The sequence below is a fragment of the Oncorhynchus tshawytscha genome, linkage group LG30 (genome assembly GCF_018296145.1).
Source record: "Oncorhynchus tshawytscha isolate Ot180627B linkage group LG30, Otsh_v2.0, whole genome shotgun sequence".
In the NCBI taxonomy this organism is placed as follows: domain Eukaryota; kingdom Metazoa; phylum Chordata; class Actinopteri; order Salmoniformes; family Salmonidae; genus Oncorhynchus; species Oncorhynchus tshawytscha.
Window position 1 is genome coordinate 52524033 of NC_056458.1, and position 25605 is coordinate 52549637.

The window sequence follows — 25605 nt, forward strand, 5'->3', positions numbered from 1 at the left end:
TGTTCACATTGCCCTAAAAAGGGAACCGGTCCAACTGTGAAAATACCCCTAGACCACAATAAACCAAAATACAGCCATTCACGTTCGTCAACGTTCATTCATATTCAAACCAAAATCCAGATTGGGCCTATTCCAGTAACCGGTTATAGTATCATTATTCTTAACTCATACTGCCCGCTATTTTGAGAAGGGAAAGCCAATTTACCTTCAATTTGTAGATCTCTTACGACAGGGGAAACCCCCACCACCCACTAGACACAGACATCTCTCAAAGGGATTTAGAAAAAGGGTCCCTTACCTCTTAGTTTGGGCCAGGAGAAGTTGTCTGGTTCCCAGCGGGCAATATGTTAAGCAGAAACAATAAATAGTGGTCCTAGCTGTTAAAAGCTAACCGTGTTGTGAAATCCATGCAAAAACAAGTTCAGTATTCATCACTAACAAAGATGGGTTGTTTTTTTTAATCAAAAACAACAAACCGAGTGTTTCCAGCAGACAGTGTTCAGCTGCACACAGTTGTAAACTTAACGGCACAAGTCTCAAAGAAATCTAAGAAACTGGACATTATTGTGGCTGCAGCAGAAACGTTTTTGGGACTTAAGAATTTTACATCTAAAGACCTGCAAGCGGTACTGGCGCCGGAAGACCCACCCTCCCAGGTTTCCCTTGAAGACCCACCCTCCCAGGTTTCCCTTGAAGACCTACCCTCCCAGGTTTCCCTTGAAGACCTACCCTCCCAGGTTTCCCTTGAAGACCTACCCTCCCAGGTTTCCCTTGAAGACCTACCCTCCCAGGTTTCCCTTGAAGACCCACCCTCCCAGGTTTCCCTTGAGCCTTTGTTGGGATCAGATCTTTTTTTTTTAAATTTTTTTTACTAAAGTTGTCTGATTTAGTTTATTTATCTTTTGGTCGTGGTTTTGGTATTTTATTCCATATTTAGGAATCCTGTTTTCATCCCGCACAGTAGGTGGCAGAATGAGCATGAAGTTGTGTGATCACCAATGTACCATAGCAGCAGAAGAGCTGTGTTGCGACTTTATTTTACGACAGTGGAGTCCTCAACGTTGCCAGCTCAATTACGGTTTTCTTTTTAGAATCTTCTGCCCAATGCCACTGTAACATGCCCGGAAGGACAGCCGTAAAGCGTTGTGGTTAAGGAGGTCATTGGAAAGTGAGCTGTTTGCTAGCTACCTGGGCCGGTTCGGGGGGACAGAAAGACGCTTTATTGCTACCATTGGTATCAGACATTCTGTTACCTGAGTAGCTCAAACTGAATCTAAAAGCTGTTTCAGCGACTAAACTTATAAAGGCGAAATGCTCCGTCTGGTCCTGCGGCTGAGGCCGTCTGCAGGGTTGCCTCGGTCCCGCGGTGCCCAACCTGAGCTTGCCCTGAGCTCTCGTCCCGTTCGGGGACCCTGTCATCTGAGGCGCTACCACGGCTCTGTCCGGTCCAGGGCTGTTTGCAGTAGAGGTCGTTTCAACACGGTGGTCTTCGCCAGCAGAGCCCTGCTACAGCCCCCCCAGCCCGCCATGGGAGCCCAGACACAGCGCTTCTACAGCCTACCACCGCACCAGAAGGTATGTTGACTTAGCTAGCTAACTGCTGTACTTGTGTGGGCTCTTAAGACGTCCGTTTCAGACAGTATCGTTAGCTTTACTAGCTAACTAGTTAATGGTATTTTCTTTATTTTAGCCAACAACAGATATCAGGGGAGTAGCAGCCATTGACAGTGACACGGGACCATCTTAATCAGTTAGCCACCCAGAGTCGTAAACTAACCAACTAGCTAGCTGTGTCCCTGGTAGTAGCGGGAACTTACCAACTAGCGGTCTCCATAGTAGCAACAGTAGTAGCCAGCAGATCCGACCTGCTTGCTTACAGCTGCACTAAGGTCAGGCAGCATTCCTGTGTATATTAGGACATTTCATCCTGACGCGTGTGTGTTCATCCTGAGAAGATGCCTGGTTGCTCTTTAAAAGTGCTTTCCTCACCATCTTAAATAAGCATGCCCCATTCAAAAATTGTAGAGCTAAGAACAGATATAGCCCTTGGTTCATTCCAGACCTGACTGCCCTTGACCAGCACAAAAACATCCTGTGGCGTACTGCATTAGCATCGAACAGCCCCCACGATATGCAACTTTTCAGGGAGGTTAGGAACCGATATACACAGTCAGGAAAGCAAAGGCTATTTTTTTCAAACAAAGTTACACCCTGTAGCACAAACTCCCAAAATGTCTGGGCCACTGTAAAGTCCATGGAGAATAAGAGCACCTCCCATCTGCCCACTGCGCTGAGGCTAGAAAACACTGTCACCACTGATAAATCTATGATAATTGAGAATTTCAATAAACATTTTTCTATGGCTGGTCATGCTTTCCACCTGGCTACCCCCACAACAACAAAATATGTGTGTAGATGTGCAGCTGCATCTCATGCTGTACCTAGTTCCCACCTCAAACAAAACCGCCCACACTGGGCAGGATGTTGCAGTGAGAGGGATGGATGGTACTCATCCCTTTTAACTGGGAGAGAAGAAAATCATAATTTTGGACTCTATCTACTGATTAGTGTGTGTGTGTGTGTGTGTGAGATAACATGTATGTGTGTTAGGATTTCCGTTACGAAACTATGGCGCCATTTGACCAGCAGCATTTTAATTTACCAGACATTGAAATGTACCTGATTAGGGTGTCCACCCACAGGGCTGAGAATGACTGAAATCATGTTTAGATTATGGTATTTAATGATGTGTGTCCTTACCACACACTTTGAAGATGTTAGAATAATTGTCCACATTTACTTTCCCTCAGCCAACAAGACCGGTAATGAACCACAAAATCACTATGCATCTGCGGCGCATCAGTTTCAAGTTGGGGAAGAAAATTTTCACCATTAAAAATGCACCTTTATAATAAAGCTTTCCATTAATCATTACATTTGCAGACTTATGTAATATGCTACTGTTGATTAGATTAAGGCTGTGCCCGAATTAAAAAATTTAATAAATGAAAGATTGGTCAACCATAAATTAGAGTAGGGCTCTCCCTGAAAAAAATTAATGCATCTTAGTCGACTGTAAGTCATCTGTTCTTTCAACCAATCGATTGATATTTTTCCATATATGGACACACCCTATGTGTTTTAATCAAATCAACTATATGCAGTGAGCTTGTCAGATGTTTTAATTAAGCTTAAGGTTTGATATAATAAGAAAAATGCTCCCACTCCTGCTGGGATTCGCAGTTTCTGCCATTCCTCTCCTGAAGTTGCCAGTAATAGGCTACATGAGTAGTCGGCAACATTTCACATGTGGAATGCCAATTTTTCTTGCCATTTCTAACGACTGTTACGGACTACAAAGGGAAACCCAGACGTGAGCTGCCCAGTAATGCGAGCCTACCAGAGGAGCCTAATGCCTTTTTATGCTCGCTTCAGGGCAAGCAACACTGAAGCATGTATGAGAGCACTAGCTGTTCCGGATTACCTTGTGTTCACGCTAACATCGTCTACGGTGAGCGTGAAGACCTTTTTCAACAGATCAACATTCACAAATCCGCGGGGCCAGACAGATTACCAGGACATGTACTCAAAACATGCACGGACCAACTGGCAAGTGTTTATTGACATTTTCAACCTCTCCCTGACAAAGTCTGTAAAACCTACATCTTTCAAACAGACCACCATAGTCCCTGTGCCCAATAAAGCGAATGTAACCTGCCTAAATGATTACGGCCCCAAACAACATATTCTCAGTATAAACTATTCCTGCAACAACTCTTTGCCTATGACACAACCCAGGTATCACTCGACTGTAGTCAACCTGTTACCTACCCAGACTGCTCTCCTCCAGGTATAACTCTCCTCCAGTCAACCTGTTACCTACCCAGACTGCTCTCCTCCAGGTATAACTCTACTATAGTCAACCTGTTACCTACCCAGACTGCACTCCTCCAGGTATAACTCTACTGTAGTCAACCTGTTACCTACCCAGACTGCTCTCCTCCAGGTATAACTCTACTGTAGTCAACCTGTTACCTACCCAGACTCAACCTGCTACCCAGACTGCTCTCCTCCAGGTATAACCTCAGACTGCTCTCCTAGTCAACCTGTTACCTACCCAGACTGCTCTCCTCCAGGTATAACTCTACTGTAGTCAACCTGTTACCTACCCAGACTGCTCTCCTCCAGGTATAACTCTACTGTAACCCTGTTACCTACCCAGCCTGCTCTCCTCCAGGTATAACTACTGTAGTCAACCTGTTACCTACCCAGACTGCTCTCCTCCAGGTATAACTCTACTGTAGTCAACCTGTTACCTGCCCAGACTGCTCTCCTCCAGGTATAACTCTACTGTAGTCAACCTGTTACCTACCCAGACTGCTCTCCTCCAGGTATAACTCTACTGTAACCCTGTTACCTACCCAGACTGCTCTCCTCCAGGTATAACTCTACTGTAGTCAACCTGTTACCTACCCAGACTGCTCTCCTCCAGGTATAACTCTACTGTAACCCTGTTACCTACCCAGACTGCTCTCCTCCAGGTATAACTCTACTGTAGTCAACCTGTTACCTACCCAGACTGCTCTCTCCAGGTATAACTCTACTGTAGTCAACCAGGTATAACTCTACTGTAGTCAACCTGTTACCTACCCAGACTGCTCTCCTCCAGGTATAACTCTCCAGTCAACCTGTTACCTACCCAGACTGCTCTCCTCCAGGTATAACTCTACTATAGTCAACCTGTTACCTACCCAGACTGCTCTCCTCCAGGTATAACTCTACTATAGTCAACCTGTTACCTACCCAGACTGCTCTCCTCCAGGTATAACTCTACTGTAGTCAACCTGTTACCTACCCAGACTGCTCTCGCAGGTATAACTCCAGGTATAACTCTACTGTAGTCAACCTGTTACCTACCCAGACTGCTCTCCTCCAGGTATAACTCTACTGTAGTCAACCTGTTACCTACCCAGACTGCTCTCCTCCAGGTATAACTCTACTGTAGTCAACCTGTTACCTACCCAGACTGCTCTCCTCCAGGTATAACTCTACTGTAGTCAACCTGTTACCTGCCCGTTCTGCTGTCTCCCAGTTTGATTGTTATTATAATAATATATTTCACATTGCATGTACATTTAAATGGGCAGCTTTATACAGGGTAGAAACATTTATCAAGTTACATTGTTTTAGTAACTGGCGTGCGCAACAAACACTCGGCTTTGGTGCCGTATGTCAAAGTATTGTTGGCAAATGGAATGCGCTACTCAATCCAAAATCATTTTTGGTTTCAGGATTCTTGACTTTACCTTGAAGAGATACAATAGTCTTTCTTCAACCAATAATTTGTTTCAGTGTCATTGTCTACAAGTCATGGACATGCGCTCCATGACAGACCCGTAGCACTCACGTCGGTAGCCATGAAGTGCTTTGAAAGGCTGGTCATGGCTCACATCAACACCATCATGCTGGAAACACTAGATCCACTCCCGTTCTCATACCGCCCCAACAGATCCACAGATGACGCAGTCTCAATCGCACTCCACACTGCCGTTTACCACCTGTACTAAAGGAACACCTACGTGAGAATGCTGTTCATTGACGACAGCTCAGTGTTCAACACCATAGTCCCCTCAAAGCTCACCACTAAGCTAAGGACCCTGGGGCTAAACACCTCCCTCTGCAACTGGATCCTGGACTTCCTGACGTGCCTCCCGCAGGTGATAAGGGTAGTCATCAACACAACTGCCACGCTGATCCTCAACACTGGGGCTCCCCAGGGGTGTGTGCTCAGTCCCCTCCTATACTCCCTGTTCACCCACGACTGCGTGGCCAAGCACGACTCCAACACTACAACAGTGGTAGGCCTGATCACCGACAACGATGAGACTGACCTCCTCCCTATAGGCTGAGACCTGGCAGTGTGGTGCCAGGACAACAACCTCTCCCTCAGTGTGATTTAAGATAAAGGAGCTGATCGTCTCCCTGGACCTCCTTAAATGTCCACCTCTTGAACATCAGACTCTGAGGCCTCATCTTCACTGTCACTTTCCAAAATCAAATTTATTTATATAGCCCTTCATACATCAGCTGATATCTCAAAGTGCTGTACAAAAACCCAGCCTAAAACCCCAAACAGCAAGCAATGCAGGTGTAGAAGCACGGTGGCTAGGAAAAACTCCCTAGAAAGGCAAAAACCTAGGAAGAAACATAGAGAGGAACCAGGCTATGTGGGGTGGCCAGTCCTCTTCTGGCTGTGCCGGGTGGAGATTATAACAGAACACGGCCAAGATGTTCAAATGTTCATAAATGACCAGCATGGTCTTATAATAATAATAATAATAAGGGAGAACAGTTGAAACTGGAGCAGCAGCACGGTCAGGTGGACTGGGGACAGCAAGGAGTCATCATGTCAGGTAGTCCTGGGGCATGGTCCTAGGGCTCAGGTCCTCCGAGAGAGAGAGAAAGAAAGAGAGAATTAGAGAGAGCATATGTGGGGTGGCCAGTCCTCTTCTGGCTGTGCCGGGTGGAGATTATAACAGAACATGGCCAAGATGTTCAAATGTTCATAAATGACCAGCATGGTCGTATAATAATAAGGCAGAACAGTTGAAACTGGAGCAGCAGCACGGCTAGGTGGACTGGGGACAGCAAGGAGTCATCATGTCAGGTAGTCCTGGGTCATGGTCCTAGGGCTCAGGTCCTCCGAGAGAGAGAGAGAGAGAAAGAGAGAATTAGAGAACGCACACTTAGATTCACACAGGACACCGAATAGGACAGGAGAGGTACTCCAGATATAACAAACTGACCCTAGCCCCCTGACACATTAACTACTGCAGCATAAATACTGGAGGCTGAGACAGGAGGGGTCAGGAGACACTGTGGCCCCATCCGAGGACACCACCAGACAGGGCCAAACAGGAAGGATATAACCCCACCCACTTTGCCAAAGCACAGCCCCCACACCACTAGAGGGATATCTCCAACCACCAACTTACCATCCTGAGACAAGGCTGAGTATAGTCCACAAAGATCTCCGCCATGGCACAACCCAAGGGGGGGGCGCCAACCCAGACAGGACGACCACATCATTGAATCAACCCACTCAGGTGACGCACCCCTTCCAGGGACGGCATGAGAGAGCCCCAGTAAGCCAGTGACTCAGCCCCTGTAATAGGGTTAGAGGCAGAGAATCCCAGTGGGAAGAGGGGAACTGGCCAGGCAGAGACAGCAAGGGCGGTTCGTTGCTCCAGAGCCTTTCCATTCACCTTCCCACTCCTGGGCCAGACTACACTCAATCATATGACCCACTGAAGAGATGAGTCTTCAGTAAAGACTTAAAGGTTGAGACCGAGTTTGCGTCTCTGACATGGGTATGCAGACCGTTTCATAAAAATGGAGCTCTATAGGAGAAAGCCCTGCCTCCAGCTGTTTGCTTAGAAATTCTGTTTGCTTAGGAACAAAGGGGTAGGCTTGCAAGCCGAAGTACACCATCCGAACTGTGAAGCACGGGGGTGGCAGCATCAAGTTGTGGGGGTGCTTTGCTGCAGGATGGACTGGTGCACTTCACAAAATGGATGACATCATGAGGGAAGAAAATTATGTGGAACCATTGAATGACCCCAAGCATACTCCCAAAGTTGTGGCAAATGGCTTAAGTACAACAAAGTCAAGGTGTTGGAGTGGCCATCACAAAGGCCTGACCTCAACCCTATAGAGCAGAAGTGAAAAAGCATGTGCGAGCAAGGCGGCATACACCAGTTCTGTCAGGAGGACGTTTACTAGGATTAAATGTCAGGGAATTGTGAAAAACTGAGTTTAAATGTATTTGGCTAAGGTGTATGTGAACTTCCGACTTCAACTGTATATATGTGTATAAATAAGTGATGTAGACAATTACGTTGATGGAAGCTACAATCTATCTGCATTTTTAAAGCTGATCTACCCCTAAAATAAAAAATAATACTAATTACATAACACACATGGAGTCATGTAGTAGCCACCCTTTGCCTTTGATAGCTTTGCACACATTGATCGTGTGTGTGTGTGTGTGTGTGTGTGTGTGTGTGTGTGGCAGGTGGAGCTTCCTGCTCTGTCCCCCACCATGCAGACTGGAACCATCGCTCGCTGGGAGAAAAAGGAGGGAGACAAGATCAACGAGGGAGACCTGATAGCAGAGGTGACTAGTACACACACAGAGAGACCTGATCAGTTCAGATACTAACCCTGACCTAATTACTGAGGTGAGAATCAGCGACGTAGTGGCAACAAAATAAGTGGGTAAACGCTGATTGCCGTTCCAGTTATTAAAGTTACTCACACTACACTTTCAATGCATTTTCCCGCTAAAATAAAGGTGTTTAAACACTTCTAACTACCTAACCCTTCCATTTCCTGTTTAGACACTAAGGCTGCTTTATAATAGTTGATTGAATCAGAAGAAAGTTCCTTATTCACTTGGTGACCTGGAAGTTTGACTTAAAGCAAGAAAAAGATTGTTTGAATTTGTCGAATGAATGGAGGAAGGACGCTGCGTCAATCCTTATCTACCCCCTCCTTCAAAAGATGCACAGGAGTGTCCTTGGCTGCCGGTTATTGCGGGAGTGTCCTTGGCTGCCGGTTATTGCGGGAGTGTCCTTGGCTGCCGGTTATTGCGGGAGTGTCCTTGGCTGCCGGTTATTGCGGGAGTGTCCTTGGCTGCCGGTTATTGCGGGAGTGTCCTTGGCTGCCGGTTATTGCGGGAGTGTCCTTGGCTGCCGGTTATTGCGGGAGTGGCCTTGGCTGCCGGTTATTGCGGGAGTGTCCTTGGCTGCCGGTTATTGCGGGAGTGGCCTTGTGAAAAGATAAACATCAAACCTGGTTTGAGAGTTTAAAATAATTTGGGGAATTTCTCTGAGGTTTGAATGTCACAATCATAATAATATTAAATAAATTGCAATGTTACTTTATTCATGCTTTATATTTCATTGTTTTATATTTTCTCTCTTACTCTTTCTTCTCCTCTCTTCATCTTTCTTTCTTCCACGTCTCTCTTCCCTTTGAACTCTGTGTTTTTAACTTGTGTTCCTCAGTTTCATACGTGATGAACACAGAGCTGGCTAACTGTGTGGTGTGTGTTAGGTGGAGACTGACAAGGCCACGGTGGGGTTTGAGCTGTTGGAAGACTGTTACCTGGCCAAGATCCTGGTACCTGAAGGAACTAGAGACGTCACCGTGGGAGCAGTCATCTGCATCACCGTCGACAGGTACATCTGTGATTGTTTGATTTGTACTTTTACCCATTTTTCTCCCCAATTTTGTGATATTGAATTGGTAGTTAGTCTTGTCCCATCGCTGCAACTCCCGTACAGACTCGAGAGAGGCGGAGGTCGAGAGCCATGCGTCCTCAGAAACACAACCCAGCACAGTTTCTTATCACACTGCTCGCTTAACCCGGAAGCTAGCCGCACCAATCTGTTGTAGGAAACACCGTCCAGCTGGCGATCAAAGTCAGCTTGCAGGCGCCCGGACCGCGATAAGGATTCGCTAGAGCGCGATGGGACAAGAAAATCCCGGCTGGCCAACACCCCCCTCCCCTCTCCCCCCCAATTGTGCATCGCTTCATGGGTCTCCCGGTCACTGCCGGCTGGGATCAAACCCGGGTCTGTAGTGACTCCTGAAGCACTGCGATGCAGTGTGTCTTCTGACCTGTGCGTGTGTCTTCTGACCTGTGCGTGTGTCTTCTGACCTGTGCGTGTGTCTTCTGACCTGTGCGTGTGTCTTCTGACCTGTGTGCGTGTGTCATCAGTGCTGATCTGATCCCGGCCTTTAAGGACCTGACATTGGAGAAGCTTGCTGCTAGCTCCGCCTCTTCTGCAGCTGTCCCTCCCCCTGTAGCAGCCCTGCCCCCTGCTCCCTCCCCCGGAAGCTCCCTACCCACTCACATGAAGGTAGGACACACACACCATACATGTTGCTGGACTAAACACTTTCACTGGAGATTCTCTGTGAAGATGCATTATATTTTCAGAACCAGAAACCCTCCCAACCTGTCTGCTTGTCTGTCTACTCATCTGTGTGTTAGGTGTGTCTGCCAGCCCTGTCTCCTACTATGACCATGGGGACAGTGCAGCGCTGGGAGAAGAAGGTTGGAGAGAAACTCAGCGAAGGAGATCTACTGGCGGAGATAGAGACCGACAAGGCTACCATCGGTCAGTACACACACCCACGGGGTATACACACCACCCACGGGGTATACACACCACACCATAGACACACAAGGCTACCATCGGTCAGTACACACACCCATGGTGTACACACACCACACACACCACCCACGGGGTATACACACACCACCCACGGGGTATACACACCACACCATAGTGATGCCTGGATTGACTCAGAACTCGCAGTCCCATTTGGTTATATCCGTGGGGTGGGGGGTTTTAGGGTCCTGAAATAATGTGTGGATTTTTGGTTGGTTGAATAAAGAGTGAACATAAAAACTGCCAGAACCGCAGTCTGTTTGGGAAGATTAGGTGAAGTACACAAATTCCACAGTCACAAGACAGGGAATTCAAAATGGCACGTGAAGTGAACTGTAGGCTACTGTAATTGGGGCGGCAACGTAGCCTAGTGGTTAGAGCGTTGAACTAGTAACTGAAAGGTTGCAAGATCGAATCCCCGAGCTGACAAGGTACAAAATCTGTTGTTCTGCTCCTGAACAGGCAGTTAACCCACTGTTCCTAGGCCGTCGTTGAAAATATAGGATTTGTTCTTAACTGACTTGCCTAGTTAAGTACAATTTTAAAATTTAAAAAAGAAACATGTAGTTTTCTAATTTTAACAGCTTTTAATTTCTAGAAACATGTCAAACTGATTTCATTTTAAAATGTTCTGTTTTTTTGTTCATGCATTTTCTCTCCGGTCCCTAAGCAGAGATGAGAGAACTTTATGTCAACTAGATGTCAACTACATTGAAGCAATCATCGATTTTATGACATTGGTGTACAAGGATTTATTTAGTCTTGTAGGGCAGTAATGACCGAGAAGCTGCATGTATCTAATTATAAACAAGTTGACAAAGTAATAGCCTAGCCTACCAAAACATTGGAAATTGTTTGATTGTCACTATCACGGTCAGGCGGTTGTCAATGGGTTATTAGCTATTGTGGGCAGGTGTGGATAAGCAAAACAGCTGACCCACGCAGCACTATCACACTGTCCACATTGATGTTAGTCGTGTGTGTGTACAGGGTTTGAGGTGCAGGAGGAGGGTTACCTGGCGAAGATCATGGTGTCTGAGGGAACGCGTGACGTTCCTCTGGGCGCTCCTCTCTGCATCATCGTGGAGAAGGAGAGTGACATCGCTGCCTTCAGTGACTACGTAGAGACAGCAGGGGCTGATGTCTCCACCCCACCCCCCGCCCCGGTAACACACACAACATTCTGATGGCTTGTACTATAACTTGTTAGCTAGCATTGTTAGAGATCTTGTATTATAACTTGCTAGCTAATTAGACATTTTCTAGATGGTTATCTGACAGACTGGAGAATACCTGGAAGTCAACTCATAGATACAACAACATTGTGTGTGTGCTAGGTTGCAGCCCCAACTCCTGCAGCGCCCCTCCCTAGCCCAGCCCCCGTTACCCCAGCAACCCCCAGGAAAGGGCGTGTTTTCGTCAGCCCGCTCGCCAAAACGCTCGCTGCTGAGAAGGGCATTGACCTGGCCCAGGTCAGCGGTGAGTTTACACACACACACACACACACACACACACACACACATACATCTTCTCTCTGACGCTTGTCTGTGTATGTGTGTGTGTTTCAGGCTCTGGTCCTGATGGTAGAGTCACCAGGAGAGACATTGAGACCTTTGTCCCTCCCAAGGCTGCCCCTGCTGTAAGTCACCACATACACACTTTACTGTGTTTTTCCTAGATGGGTTTTAATGCTTAGTATTGATGATGATTATTATTATTAATGCTTAGTGTTGAGTATTACCAATACTTAGCTTAGTATTGAATCAAATGAAATTGTATTAGTCACATATGCCGAATACAACAGGTGTAGTAGACCTTACAGTGAAATTCTTACTTACGAGCCCCTAACCAATAATGCAGTTTAGGAAAAAAAAGAAAACATTTAAATAAATAGCAACAATAAAACGTCAGTAACGAGGCTATATACAGGGGGGTACCAGTACACAGTAGGCACTGTCATGCCCTCTTCACGACTGTCTTGGTGTGCTTGGAACATGTTAGTTTGTTGGTGATGTGTACACCAAGGAACTCAACCTGCTCCACAACAGCCCTGTCGATGAGAATGGGGGCGTGCTCTGTCATCCTTTTCCTGTAGTCCACAATCATCTCCTTTGTCTTGATCATGTTGATGGAGAGGTTGTTGTCCTGGCACCACATGGTCAGGTCTCTGACCTCCTCCCTATAGGCTGTCTCATCGTTGTCGGTTATCAGGCCTTCCACTGTTGTGTCGTCGGCAAACTTAGTGACTGTGTTGGAGTCGTGCTGGGGGCGGCCCGCCAGGAAGTCTAGGATCCAGTTGCAGAGGGAGATGTTTCGTCCCAGGGTCCTTAACTTATTGATGAGCTTTGAGGGCATTATGATAGGAGCGCTGAGCTGTAGTCAATGAATAGCATTCTCACGTAGGTGTTCCTTTTGTCCAGGTGGGAAAGGACCGTGTGGAGTACAATTGAGATTGCATCATCTGTGGATCTGTTGGGGCGGTATGCAAATTGGAGTGGGTCTAGGTTTCAGGGATAATGGTGTGTATGTGGGCCATGACCAGCCTTTCAAAGCACTTCATGACCTCAGACGTGAGTGCTACGGGTCTGTAGTCATTTAGGCAGGTTACCTTGGTGTTCTTGGGCACAGGGACTATGGTGGTCTGCTATGGTGGTATTCCAGACTGTCAGGGACAGTGAAGACACTTGCCAGTTTATTTTTATTTATTTTTTATTTTACCTTTATTTAACCAGGCAAGTCAGTTAAGAACTAATTCTTATTTTCAATGACGGCCTAGGAACAGTGGGTTAACTGCCTGTTCAGGGGCAGAACGACAGATTTGTACCTTGTCAGCTCGGGGGTTTGAACTTGCAACCTTCCGGTCACTAGTCCAACGCTCTAACCACTAGGCTACCCTGCCGCCGTTGGTCAGCGCATGCTCGGAGTACACGTCCTTGTAATCCATCTGGCCCTACAGCCTTGTGAATGTTGACCTCTTTAAAGGTCTTACTCACATCGGCTATGGAGAGTGTGATCACACAGTTGTCCGGAACATCTGGTGCTCTCATGCAAGCTTCAGTGTTGCTTGCCTCAACACGCATAGAAGTTATTTAGCTTGTCCAGTAGGCTCGTGTCACTGGGCAGCTCACGACTGTGCTTCCCTTTTGTAGTCCATAATGGTTTGCAAGCCCTCCCAAATCCGACGAGCGTTGGAGCCGCTGTAGTCTTAGTCCTGTATTGAAGCTTTGGCTGTTTGATGGTTCGGAGGGCGTAGCGGGATTTCTTATAAGCTTCTGGCTTAGAGTCGCGCTCCTTGAAAGCGGCAGCTCTACCCTTTAGCTCAGTGCGGATGTTGCCTGTAATCCATGGCTTCTGGTTGAGGTACTGTGTGGATGAAGCCAGTGACTGATGTGGTGTACTCCTCAATGCCATCGGAAGAATCTCAGAACATATTCCAGTCTGTGCTAGCAAAGCAGTCCTGAAGCATAGTATCTGCGTCATCTGACCACTTCCGTATTGAATGAGTCACAAGTACTTCTTGCTTTAGTTTTTGCTTGTTGTAAGCAGGAATCAGGAGGATCGAAGTATGGTCAGATTTGGAGGGCGACGGAGAGCTTTGTACGTGTCTCTGTGTGAGGAGTTAAGGTTGTTGTTTTTTCTCCTCTTGTTGCATATGTAACATGCTGGTAACGGATTTAAGTTTCCTTGCATTAAAGTTCCCGGTCACTAGGAACTCCACTTCTGGGTGAGCATTTTCTTGTTTGCTTATGGCCTTTTATAGAGTTGGTTGAGTGCGGTTTTAGTGCCAGCATCGGTCTGTGGTGGTAAATAGATGGCTACGAATAATATAGATTAAAACTATCTTGCTAAATATTCTGGTCTAAAGCTTATCATGAGATACTCTACCTCAGGCGAGCAAAACCTTGAGACTTCAATAATATTAGATTTCGTGCACAGCTGTTGTCAAATCGACACAAACCACCCCTTGTCTTGCCGATGAAGTTAAAACCCTGCCAGCTGTATGTTATCCATGTCGTCATTTAGCCACGTTTCGGTGAAACATACATTTTTTAATGTCCCGTTTTGCACACCAGTATTTCTACTTGCACATCCTCACCTGCACATGTCACTCCAGTGTAAGTTGCTAAATTGTTGGCCTATTTATTGCCATACCTCCTTACTTCATTTGCACACACTGTATACAGATTTTTTCTATTGTGTTATTGACTGTATTTTTGTTTATCCCATGTGTATCTCTGTTGTTTTTGTCCCACTGCTTTGCTTTATCTTGCCAGGTCGCAGTTGAATATGAGAACTTGTTCTCAACTGGCCTACCAGGTTAAATAAAGGTGATCTGGCCTACCTGGTTAAATAAAGGTGATCTGGTCTACCAGGTTAAATAAAGGTGATCTGGCCTACCAGGTTAAATAAAGGTGATCTGGCCTATCAGGTTAAATAAAGGTGATCTGGCCTACCTGGTTAAATAAAGGTGATCTGGCCTACCTGGTTAAATAAAGGTGATCTGGCCTACCTGGTTAAATAAAGGTGATCTGGCCTACCTGGTTAAATAAAGGTGATCTGGCCTACCTGGTTAAATAAAGGTGATCTGGCCTACCTGGTTAAATAAAGGTGATCTGGCCTACCTGGTTAAATAAAGGTGATCTGGTCTACCTGGTTAAATAAAGGTGATCTGGCCTACCTGGTTAAATAAAGGTGATCTGGCCTACCTGGTTAAATAAAGGTGATCTGGCCTACCTGGTTAAATAAAGGTGATCTGGCCTACCTGGTTAAATAAAGGTGATCTGGCCTACCTGGTTAAATAAAGGTGATCTGGCCTACCTGGTTAAATAAAGGTGATCTGGCCTACCTGGTTAAATAAAGGTGATCTGGCCTACCTGGTTAAATAAAGGTGATCTGGCCTACCTGGTTAAATAAAGGTGATCTGGCCTACCTGGTTAAATAAAGGTGATCTGGCCTACCTGGTTAAATAAAGGTGAAATAAAAAGGATCGTCTTGATCGGAGCTCATCTTGTTTATTCTCCAGTGATTGCATGTTGGTTAATAGGAATGATGGTAGAGACGGGTTATCCACTCGCCGTCGGATTCTTATTACCAATGCTTTGCTTAGTATTGGGTTATTACCAATGCTTTGCTTAGTATTGGGTTATTACCAATGCTTTGCTTAGTATTGGGTTATTACCAATGCTTTGCTTAGTATTGGGTTATTACCAATGCTTTGCTTAGTATTGGGTTATTACCAATGCTTTGCTTGGTATTGGGTTATTACCAATGCTTTGCTTGGTATTGGGTTATGAGACTTTCATTGATTAATTGTCTGTAGACACAGTTCTGATGCGATGTTCACTCAAAATGGGATGTAATTTTGTGGGTGTTTCTGTGTGTTTGTGTAGGCTCCAGTGTCAGCTGCTCCTAGCCCTGCCTCTACTCCCTCCCCAGCCGTTGCCGTGTCAACAGGCACCTTCACCGACATCCCCATCAGTAACATCCGACGGGTGAGCTGAGCTAGCAAGCCAAGGAGGGATCCGTGAAATTGGCACCTGTTAGCGGCATTAACAGGTCCAAATCATGCTAAAAGCATACAAATAAAAGTCCACTGTTTAATTCAACACAATATATTTTGGCTGAGCATTGTTAAGCTGGAGGCATCAAAGTCACACGATCATACCATGTTTTTTAAATATAAAATGTAAGTTACTTAAACATACATTTATTGAAACAAACAATACAAACAATATGTTATTGAAATCAATGAAAAAAGATTGATTTACTGTTTTCATATTTCAGCTTTTAATATGTTCGCTGGGCTGTTTATTGATCCACATTTTGGGTGTGAATCAACGACGTGGAAGGTGTGTTACACAACGCACTAGCGGAGGAACTAACCTTTCACGGAGTGGCATTATTTTCCGGAGAACGCATAGAGCCCCGTGTTGGTTATCCCTTTTATACCATGGTTATAATTTCACACATTTACCACTAGAAATGGGTTCATTTACCGCTAGAAATGGGTTTGACATCCGCTAGAAATGGGTTTGACATCCGCTAGAAATGGGTTTGACATCCGCTAGAAATGGGTTTGACATCCGCTAGAAATGGGTTTGACATCCGCTAGAAATGGGTTTGACATCCGCTAGAAATGGGTTTGACATCCGCTAGAAATGGGTTTGACATCCGCTAGAAATGGGTTTGACATCTGCTAGAAATGGGTTTGACATCCCCTTGAAATGGGTTTGACATCCCCTTGAAATGGGTTTGACATCTGCTTGAAATGGGTTTGACATCCGCTAGAAATGGGTTCGACATCCTCTAGAAATGGGTTCGACATCCTCTAGAAATGGGTTCGACATCCGCTAGAAATGGGTTCGACATCCGCTAGAAATGGGTTCGACATCCTCTAGAAATGGGTTCGACATCCTCTAGAAATGGGTTCGACATCCTCTAGAAATGGGTTCGACATCCTCTAGAAATGGGTTCGACATCCGCTAGAAATGGGTTCGACATCCTCTAGAAATGGGTTCGACATCCGCTAGAAATGGGTTCGACATCCTCTAGAAATGGGTTCGACATCCGCTAGAAATGGGTTTAAGTTGAATAGATAGCTACAGTAGGAGCCGTGGTAACCAAACAGACTCGCTAGTTTAGCTAACCAAACCATCATTCCTAGCTTGCCATTATGAAAATGGAATTTAACAATGCCAATAATGTTTTCAATTCGACTAGTTTTCAAATGCAGCTCAGACATAGAACATGTAAGAATGAACTACAGACATTGAATTCTACCGTGCTGATATACTGTGTGTTGTAGGGAAATGCACGCTCTAGAATGCCCTTCAAGCCAATCAGAAACAAGTATTCAACGATGTCATGGTATAAATATGTATTAGTCAGCGTTATATCTGACTGGAGGTGGAAGGGGTGTGGCATGTGACTTTAATGTCAGGTGATATTGTTGTTACCTAGGTGATAGCCCAGAGGTTGATGCAGTCTAAACAGACCATTCCCCACTACTACCTGTCTGTTGACGTCAACATGGACCAAGTCCTGGAACTACGCATGGAGCTCAACGCTGTGAGTCTGTCTGGCTGGCTGTGTCTCTGTCTGTCGTCTGGCTGGCTGTGTCTCTGTCTGTCGTCTGGCTGGCTGTCTCTCTGTCTGTCGTCTGGCTGGCTGTCTCTCTGTGAGTCTTGTCTGTCTGTAACCTCTTCCCCCTCTCGCGCTCTCTTTTTTGGCCTCTCTCTCACCCCCTCTCTCCCGCCCTTCCTCCTAGGAGGTAAAGGCCCAGAAAATCAAGCTGAGTGTGAATGACTTCATCATTAAAGCCAGTGCTCTAGCCTGCCTTAAGGTCCCTGAAGCCAACTCCTCATGGCTCGACTCTGTTATCCGACAGTGAGTACACACACTGACACCATGCAAAAACACATTTTTTCAATAGGTCAGGTTTTACCTGTGTGTGTGTGTAGGAACCATGTGGTGGATGTGAGTGTGGCGGTGAGTACACCCAACGGTCTGATAACGCCCATCGTGTTCAACGCCCACACCAAGGGACTGGCTGCTATCAGCTCTGATGTCTCAGCCCTGGCTGCCAAGGCCCGCGACGGGAAACTACAGCCGCATGAGTTCCAGGTAACTACAGATTATACACACAAACAAAATATATATATATCTATATATACACACACACACACTCTGAAACAAATGTGTTAAACACATCCGATACACTCACGCAACATTAGTTGGTCCCACAGGTTCCAGGAGCTGAATCCTCAAAAACTGTGTGTTTCAGGGAGGCACGTTTACCATCTCTAACCTGGGAATGTTTGGCGTCAAGAACTTCTCAGCCATCATTAACCCTCCCCAGGCCTGTATACTGGCAGTAGGGGGCTCAGAGAAGAGACTGCTGCCCGCTGACAATGAGAAAGGGTAACTACACTACCACTATACAATACTACTACTATAACAACACTAGACTATAGTACAACCCCAGGCCTACTCCATCGACACTATACTACCTCTACATATACAGTGCATTCGGAAAGTATTCAGACCCCTTGACTTCTTCCACATTTTGTTACGTTACAACCTTAGTTTAAATAAATACTAATCCATTTTAGAATATCTACACACAATACCCCAAGTTTATCATTTTAAAAGGTTAATTGATTATTGCGTCTTCCGAAACATGACCCGCCAAACCGCACTTAACACCCACCCGCCAGCCGACATCACAATACCCCATAATGACGAAGCGAAAAAAGAAAAAAAAAGATTTTTACAAATGTATTAAAATTATACAGAAATACCTTATTTACATAAGTATTCAGACCCTTTGCTATGAGACTCTAAATTGAGTTCAGGAGCATCCTGTTTCCATTGATCATCCTTGAGATCAAATCAAAAATCTAATTAAATTGTATTTGTCACATGCGCCTAATACAACAGGTGTAGACTTTACAGTGAAATACTTAAGTCCTTAACCAACATGATTTAACAAGGGGGGGGCAATTACTTTGTCACGTAGGGCCATGAAGTTTCTGATAGCTTTTTTCCTTAATAAATAAAATGATCACTTAACTGCATTTTGTGTTTACTTGGGTTATCTTTGTGTAATATTACAAATTGTTTGATCTGAAACATTTTAAGTGTGACAAATGTGCAAAAAATAAATCACGAAGGGGCAAATAGTTTTTCACAGCACTGTACTTTACTCTGCTAGACTACACTACTATCATACTACAATGGTAAATATAAGGGCTCTCAAACTAACGAGTGGATATTTTCAGCACCATCAGAGATCAAATCAAATGTATTCATAAAGCCCTTCTTACATCAGCTGATATCTCAAAGTGCTGTACAGAAACCCAGCCTAAAACCCCAAACAGCAAGCAATGCAGGTGTAGAAGCAGTGTGGCTAGGAAAAACTAGAAAGGCCAGAACCTAGGAAGAAACCTAGAGAGGAACCAGGCTGAGGGTTGGCCAGTCCTCATGCAGTGGGCCTGGTTAGATTGACAGGTTGAAGCGATGGTGATGTCATTGACATGATTTAATGTGATTTCATAATGTGACGTCATCATGATATTGACGGGTTATGGACAGGGCTTTTAAAACTAATGGTGATCATACTGTGCTCTGTCGTGTGTGTAGGTTTGATGTGGCCAGCATGATGTCGGTGACGTTGAGTTGTGACCATCGCGTGGTGGACGGAGCGATCGGAGCTCAGTGGCTCGCAGAGTTCAGGAAGTTCCTGGAGAAGCCTGTCACCATGCTGCTCTGATTGGACAACTCTCTCACCAGGCCAAGCTGTGGTTGGCTGCAGCCGTCGGCAAGCTGATCTGATTGGTGGAAACCTTTTCATCATGCTTCTGTGATTAGCTGGCCCACCACAATGACACTCCCCCTTAAAGGGGTGAGGCAGGACTCACTCCCTTCCCAGAGTATAACACCCCTCCCCATCTCTCTCTTTATTTATTGCGACCAGGTAGTTACAGTTTAGACCAGAAGCCATAATGTCACTCATGTTTATAAAGGGAACTGTTACAGACCCACCCCTGTGTGTGTGTACAAAGAGTATTGGAGATTGTGTTTAAAAGCCAAAGTAAGATGTAGAATGCCCCCTAGACTCACTCACATGCCCACTGCAGAACCATATGTTGCGAACACATTGACAGTTCTGCTGGTTGTATGTTCTCCCTTGTAGTTTGTTCATTGATTGATTGGCCAGAGTTCACTCACCTATATTAAGTCTTCAGAGGGGAAGATCGCCAACCGGCCATGCTGCTTATCTCCAGGTGTGGAGCTGATCTATTGGTACCTTCTATAATGCTGTAGGATTGGTGGAATCTTCATTTACAGAGTGGGAGAGGCTTTATTCATGACATCACTCCTGACTAAGCTCTCTGCCAATCCCCTTCTCCAGGACATGTTCTTGTTTTCTAACCCTTGATAAAGAACATTCTATTTACATGACATCATCTGTAAACAAGTGAAACTGGATATATGGTTTCCATGGAAATTACTGCTGAATAAATGGAAATGAGTCAAAATGAGCTATGGTGCTGTTGTGGAGAGTAATTCTGTATACAGATTAACTGGGTGTATCTCCCATAGACAACAATGCATTTTATTTATTTAACCAGGCAAGTCAGTTAAGAACAACTTATTTACAATGACAGCCTACGAAAATGTCTGCTGCGGGGACGTGGGCCTGGTTAAAAAATGATAATTAAATATAGGACAAAACACACATCACTACATAAAGAGACCTAAGGTAGCAACACAAAATCATGGTATAAACATTATTGGGCACAGGCAACAATACATCACACAAAGCAGCCACAACTGTTAGTAAGAGTGTCCATGATTGTCTTTGAATGAAAAGATGAAGGGAAAACTGTCCAGTTTGAGTGTTTGTTGCAGCTCGTTCCAGTCGCTAGCTGCAGCGAACTGAAAAGAGGAGCAACCCAGGGATGTGTGTGCTTTGGGGACCTTTAACAGAATGTGACTGGCAGAACTGGTGTTGTATGTGAAGAATGAGGGCTGCAGGAGATATCAAATTTTACATACACATGGTTAGCAGATAATGCAAGTGTAGGGGAGTGGGGCCTAAAAGGGTTTTATAAATAAGCATCAACCAGTGGGTCTTGCGACGGGTATACAGAGATGACCTGTTTACAGAGGAGGTTAGAGTGCTGTGATGTGTCCTATAAGGAACATTGGTGGCAAATCTGATGGCAGAATGGTAAAGAACATCTAGCCGCTCGAAAGCACCCTTACCTGTCGATCTATAAATTATGTCCCCGTAATCTAGCAGGATGGTCATCTGAATCAGGGTTAGTTTGGCAGCTGGGGTGAAAGAGGAGCGATTACGATAGAGGAAACCAAGTCTAGAATTAACTTTAGCCTGCAGCGTTGATATGTGCTGAGAGAAGGACAGTGTGCCGTCTAGCCATACTCCCAAGTACTTGTATGAGGTGACTACCTCAAGCTCTAAACCCTCAGAGGTAGTAATCACACCTGTGGGGAGAGGGGCATTCTTCCTACTAAAGCACATGACCTTTGTTTTGGAGGTGTTCAGAACAAGGTTAAGGGTAGAGAAAGCTTGTTGGACACTAAGAAAGCTTTCATTAGGGGTGTAGTATATCCTATAGGACACCATATTTGGTCAGAGAGCGACGCATGGCACGCCAATGACGCGGGCGGCCATCACTTGAATGACTATCTTTGTCAAATAAGCACCAAAGGTAAACAAAGCTAGCCAGATAGCCAATGAGCTGGGCTTTACAGGAGTATCCGGAAACCATGGATATATTGTAAAAATGTAGCTTCTAACCTTGTACGACATCATGCCTTTTCATTTTGGAGTTTTATGAAGATATGAAAACTGGTTGTTTTGCAAATATTGAACTTATAATATGGCTACTAATACTTGAAAGCTAAATCAAAGTCCAAGTATACAGATTTGATGATATTCTTGCTGGAATATGAATGTCTCCTTCATGATTTGCCCAAATCTACCTGGGGACTTTCATTCACTTTTCAAGTTATCCATCTGAAACTTTGCACATACACCGCTGCCATCTTGTGGACACTATCAGAATTACCACCAGAGTGATGGTCAGAACGATGACTGTTCTCTTGCATTTCAAAGATGGTGGTATAAAAAGACCGGTTGGTTTTTTTCTTTGTATTTTCTTCTACCAGATCTATTGTGTTATATTCTCCTACATTCAATTCACGTTTCCTTTCAAATGGTACCAAGGAAATATCCTTGCTACAGGCAGTTAGATTTGGGTCATTTAGGGGAACATTTTTAAAAAGAGGCCTTTCCCTAAGAAGTTTAAGCATGTCCCAGTTTAGTGTAAGGGGCCAGGAGAGAGGTTAGGGCAGGTAGGGTACAGGCTGGTGCTGATGGAGGACGATAGCACCCAGCAACAGTCAACAAAACATTTGAAAGTTTAATGATTAAAACCAGCAAATCAAATTGTCTGGGGACAGACTCAGTTGGGACAACCGAGCACTGAAGGTGATCCTTGGTAAGGATTGCCACTCCACCACCTTTGGAAAATCTGTCTTGCTGAAAAAGGTTTTAAACAGAAAGGTTAACATCAGTATTCAAAACACTCTTCCTTAACCAAGTCTCAGTAATGACCAACACATCTGGATTGGAGCTGTGAACCCACACTTTAAATTGATCCATTTTAGGTAATAATCTTCTAGTGTTAACGTGCAGAAAACCAGGCTTTTATGAGTGCAGAAATCAGTGAAGCAGATCTCAGATTTGGGGCTAGCAACAGTAGATGGGCCAGAGTGTACATGCACATTTCCAGATATCATCAACAGTAATACAATCAAGGCACGGCAGAGGACAGGGAGAACTCTGCAGTGCTGGTTTATGACATCTGAATACAGAGAGGGTTTACTCCGCCCAAAATCTGGCCATGTTAAGTATATCATTAGTTATTCTGTTTTTGTACGTGAGGCAATTGAGTACCACAGTATGAGTTCTAATACCCATAAAACCAGGCGGTAAAACCCGGAAATGGTTCCAATTGTTTTTCCACCATTCATTTTTCCGTAGGGGATTTTAGTACTACTTCATATAAAGGCTGAGTTTTGTGAAGGCTTACCGTGGCTTGACGTTTTGGTAACCGCGCAAATCTCTCTCGGACAAGGTCACTTTTATCAATTTTCCACCTGTAATTACCCCCCAAAAATGACATGCTAATTAGCCTCTAATGTGGCCATCATACAGAACCACACATCCTGTCGCACGCTGTGATGTAATCACTCAAGGCCGGGAAAACCTTTCTCCATGCAAACGCTCATTGACAAGTAGCAAGTAACCTAGCGAGTAGATATTATAGACTTTTTACTTTGTTGTGTAAATAATTTCTATAATGAATTAGTTACCTTAGCATTTTTTAATTGCTATAATTTTTTGAATGACCCTGGCCTTTGTAGCTAACGTTAACCTTAGCTCTCTCCGTCGATCAGAAGCAAGGATGTTTCTGTGCTATGTACCGGATTGTATCCACTACTCCGATAAGCACACATGCATTTAATAGTTTTCCGACGTCTGTAAGCGAGAGGCGTCGCTGGAGCTGTGTGATGAGGTAAACCCTGTTTGCTAGCTGCTAACAAGCTATTGTGGTGAAGTCATAGTGTTTAACATGATGACATGCTAGCTAATGTTAGCCCACAAGGGCAGAGATATAGCCAGCCAGCTAAATAATGCCTGGTGTGCTAGCAAGTTAGGCACCTTAGTTGGCTACATTAGCTTACGTTAACTAGATAACGTTGTGGAGTATCTCACTTTGGTGTAGTCAGACTTTCCCGATAGGCTGTGATATGCCTAACGTTAGCCATATTAGCTTAGGTTCCATCCCTGCTTGTCAGACCCTATCACTGTTGGTTCTTCTCAGTGACCTCACAGCTGAGGGTTTTAATTTTCCTCTTGAGAATTAAAATCAGAAGTACAGTCGTATAGCTCATCGCAATACTTCACTTTTTCAGACAAATAGTACCCTTGACACAATGCTGCTTAACCCAGAAACCAGCCACACCAATATGTCAGAGGAAACACTGTACACCTGGTGACCGTGTCAGGGCGCGATGTGACACCTGGTGACCGCTAGGGCGCGATGGGACAAGGACATCACTGCCGGCCAAACCTTCCTGTAACCCGGATGACGCTGGGCCAATTGTGCGCTGCCCCATGGGTCTCACAGGAGCGGCCAGCTGCGACAGAGCCTGGATTCGAATCAGGATCTCTAGTGGCTCGGCTAGCAACTGCGATGCAGTCAGTGCCTTAGACCACTGCGCCACTCGGGAGGCCTGAATCTAGTTGATGATCCCTGTCCTAGACTGTCCTGATCATCTAGTTGATTATCCCTGTCCTAGACTGTCCTGATCATCTAGTTGATGATCCCTGTCCTAGACTGTCCTGATCCAATGGATGAACCCTGTCCTAGACTGTCCTGATCTAATGGATGATCGCTGTCCTAGACTGTCCTGATCTAATGGATGATCCCTGTCCTAGACTGTCCTGATCTAATGGATGATCCCTGTCCTAGACTGTTCTGATCTAGTTAAGCATTCCAGATAATTCCTCCATTCCAGCAGAAATGTCTCATCCACATAATAGGATTTTAGATGTACAGATAGTAACGGTAACATAGCCTGGACTTTGGTCTATAGTCAAGTCTGTGGGTTATGTTTTAGTATTCAGCTAGCTAGTAAAAGTTTTAAAAAACAGTCTTTCAGATGGACCGGAAACCCAGTGACAACACTCGGGTCTGCAGCTGCTATTTTCCGGTGGAAAAGAGAAATGGTCCTGTATTTACCAGAAAGGGTAGCTCATCCACCGTGACAGAAGAGGATCCAGACTCATCCATCGTGACAGAAGAGGATCCATTTACCAGACTCCCTCCACGTGACAGAAGAGGACTGGCACTCCTCCACCGTCAGAAGAGGACCCCTCCTCCACCGTGACAGAAAGGGTAGCTCATCCACCGTGACAGAAGAGGATCCAGACTCATCCATCGTGACAGAAGAGGATCCAGACTCCTCCACCGTGACAGAAGAGGACCCAGACTCCTCCACCGTGACAGAAGAGGAGGATCAAGACTCCTCCACCGTGACAGAAGAGGAGGATCAAGACTCCTCCACCATAACAGAAGAGGAGGATCTGGCACAGACCAAACCCGCTCGATTGCCCCTCACTATAGCTGCACTTCTCCACATGGCCAGACTTCTGGTGGTCTCCACTTTTAATGCTCTTATGCTCATCCTTGAAAAATGTCATAAGGTCTGAAATAGACACAAGTCGACATACTGTACAAACATATCCAGACGAAGTCATACAAAAATATATTTTGCTCTCCTAACTAGCAAGCTAAAGTGTAGTCAGTGGCTAGCTAAGAGAGAGAAAGGGGATGGAAGAAGTTCAACACTTTAGTCAATTCATTTCAATACAGCACATGGATTCATCATGGATTGGGCACATCTCTCTGATTGCGCTGGTGAACAGTAGCTGACTGTCAGCTAGAGATGATGTGCAGCACCTCCCTGCAGGAATTTGTAGTCTTGCTGAGGTCTTCTCTGTTGCTAGTTAACATTTCAATTGTTTTAGAGTAAATTGAGGCGAATATATTGACAAAACTCATATTGTCCGAGAGAGAATTACACTGTTATCAAAACATCACGCCAAGGTAAGCCCACACCAGACTCACAACTTTATCTGAGTTGTCCCTGTTGATATTCAAGACTGGCTATGCATATCATGAGGCTAGCATAACATCTCACTCTCCATTGAATACAGGTGGGTGATGTCAGCACCCCTCAAGTATACAAATAAGATTGAGAGAAC

The 25605-nt window shown here is 45.1% G+C and overlaps 1 protein-coding gene across 2 annotated transcripts; it reads left to right on the top strand.

Moving 5' to 3' along the window:
• The first annotated feature begins 1093 nt into the window (after window positions 1–1093).
• On the top strand, window positions 1094–20284 carry LOC112229064 (dihydrolipoyllysine-residue acetyltransferase component of pyruvate dehydrogenase complex, mitochondrial). Of its 2 annotated transcripts, none has more exons than XM_042309297.1 (14): window positions 1094–1575; window positions 8075–8176; window positions 9118–9242; window positions 9785–9926; window positions 10061–10187; window positions 11232–11407; window positions 11579–11720; window positions 11810–11880; window positions 15632–15733; window positions 17202–17309; window positions 17509–17627; window positions 17702–17864; window positions 17987–18161; window positions 19383–20284. In XM_042309297.1, exons 1-13 carry the CDS (start codon window positions 1312–1314, stop codon window positions 18116–18118), a joined length of 1773 nt encoding a protein of 590 aa, XP_042165231.1. In that variant the 5' UTR covers window positions 1094–1311; the 3' UTR covers window positions 18119–18161; window positions 19383–20284. The 2 variants fall into 2 exon arrangements, with proteins under 2 accessions (XP_042165231.1, XP_042165230.1); XM_042309296.1 differs by having other exon boundaries at window positions 1097–1575; window positions 18025–18161.
• The last annotated feature ends 5321 nt before the right edge of the window (window positions 20285–25605 follow it).

Coding starts and splice junctions, on each gene's coding strand:
- LOC112229064 (XM_042309296.1), top strand. CDS start 1,312: ATGCTCCGTCTGGTCCTGCGGCTGAGGCCGTCTGCAGGGTTGCCTCGG. Junction 9,243..9,784: donor ATCTGCATCACCGTCGACAG/GTACATCTGTGA, acceptor GTGTGTCATCAG/TGCTGATCTGATCCCGGCCT. Junction 11,881..15,631: donor CTCCCAAGGCTGCCCCTGCT/GTAAGTCACCAC, acceptor GTGTTTGTGTAG/GCTCCAGTGTCAGCTGCTCC.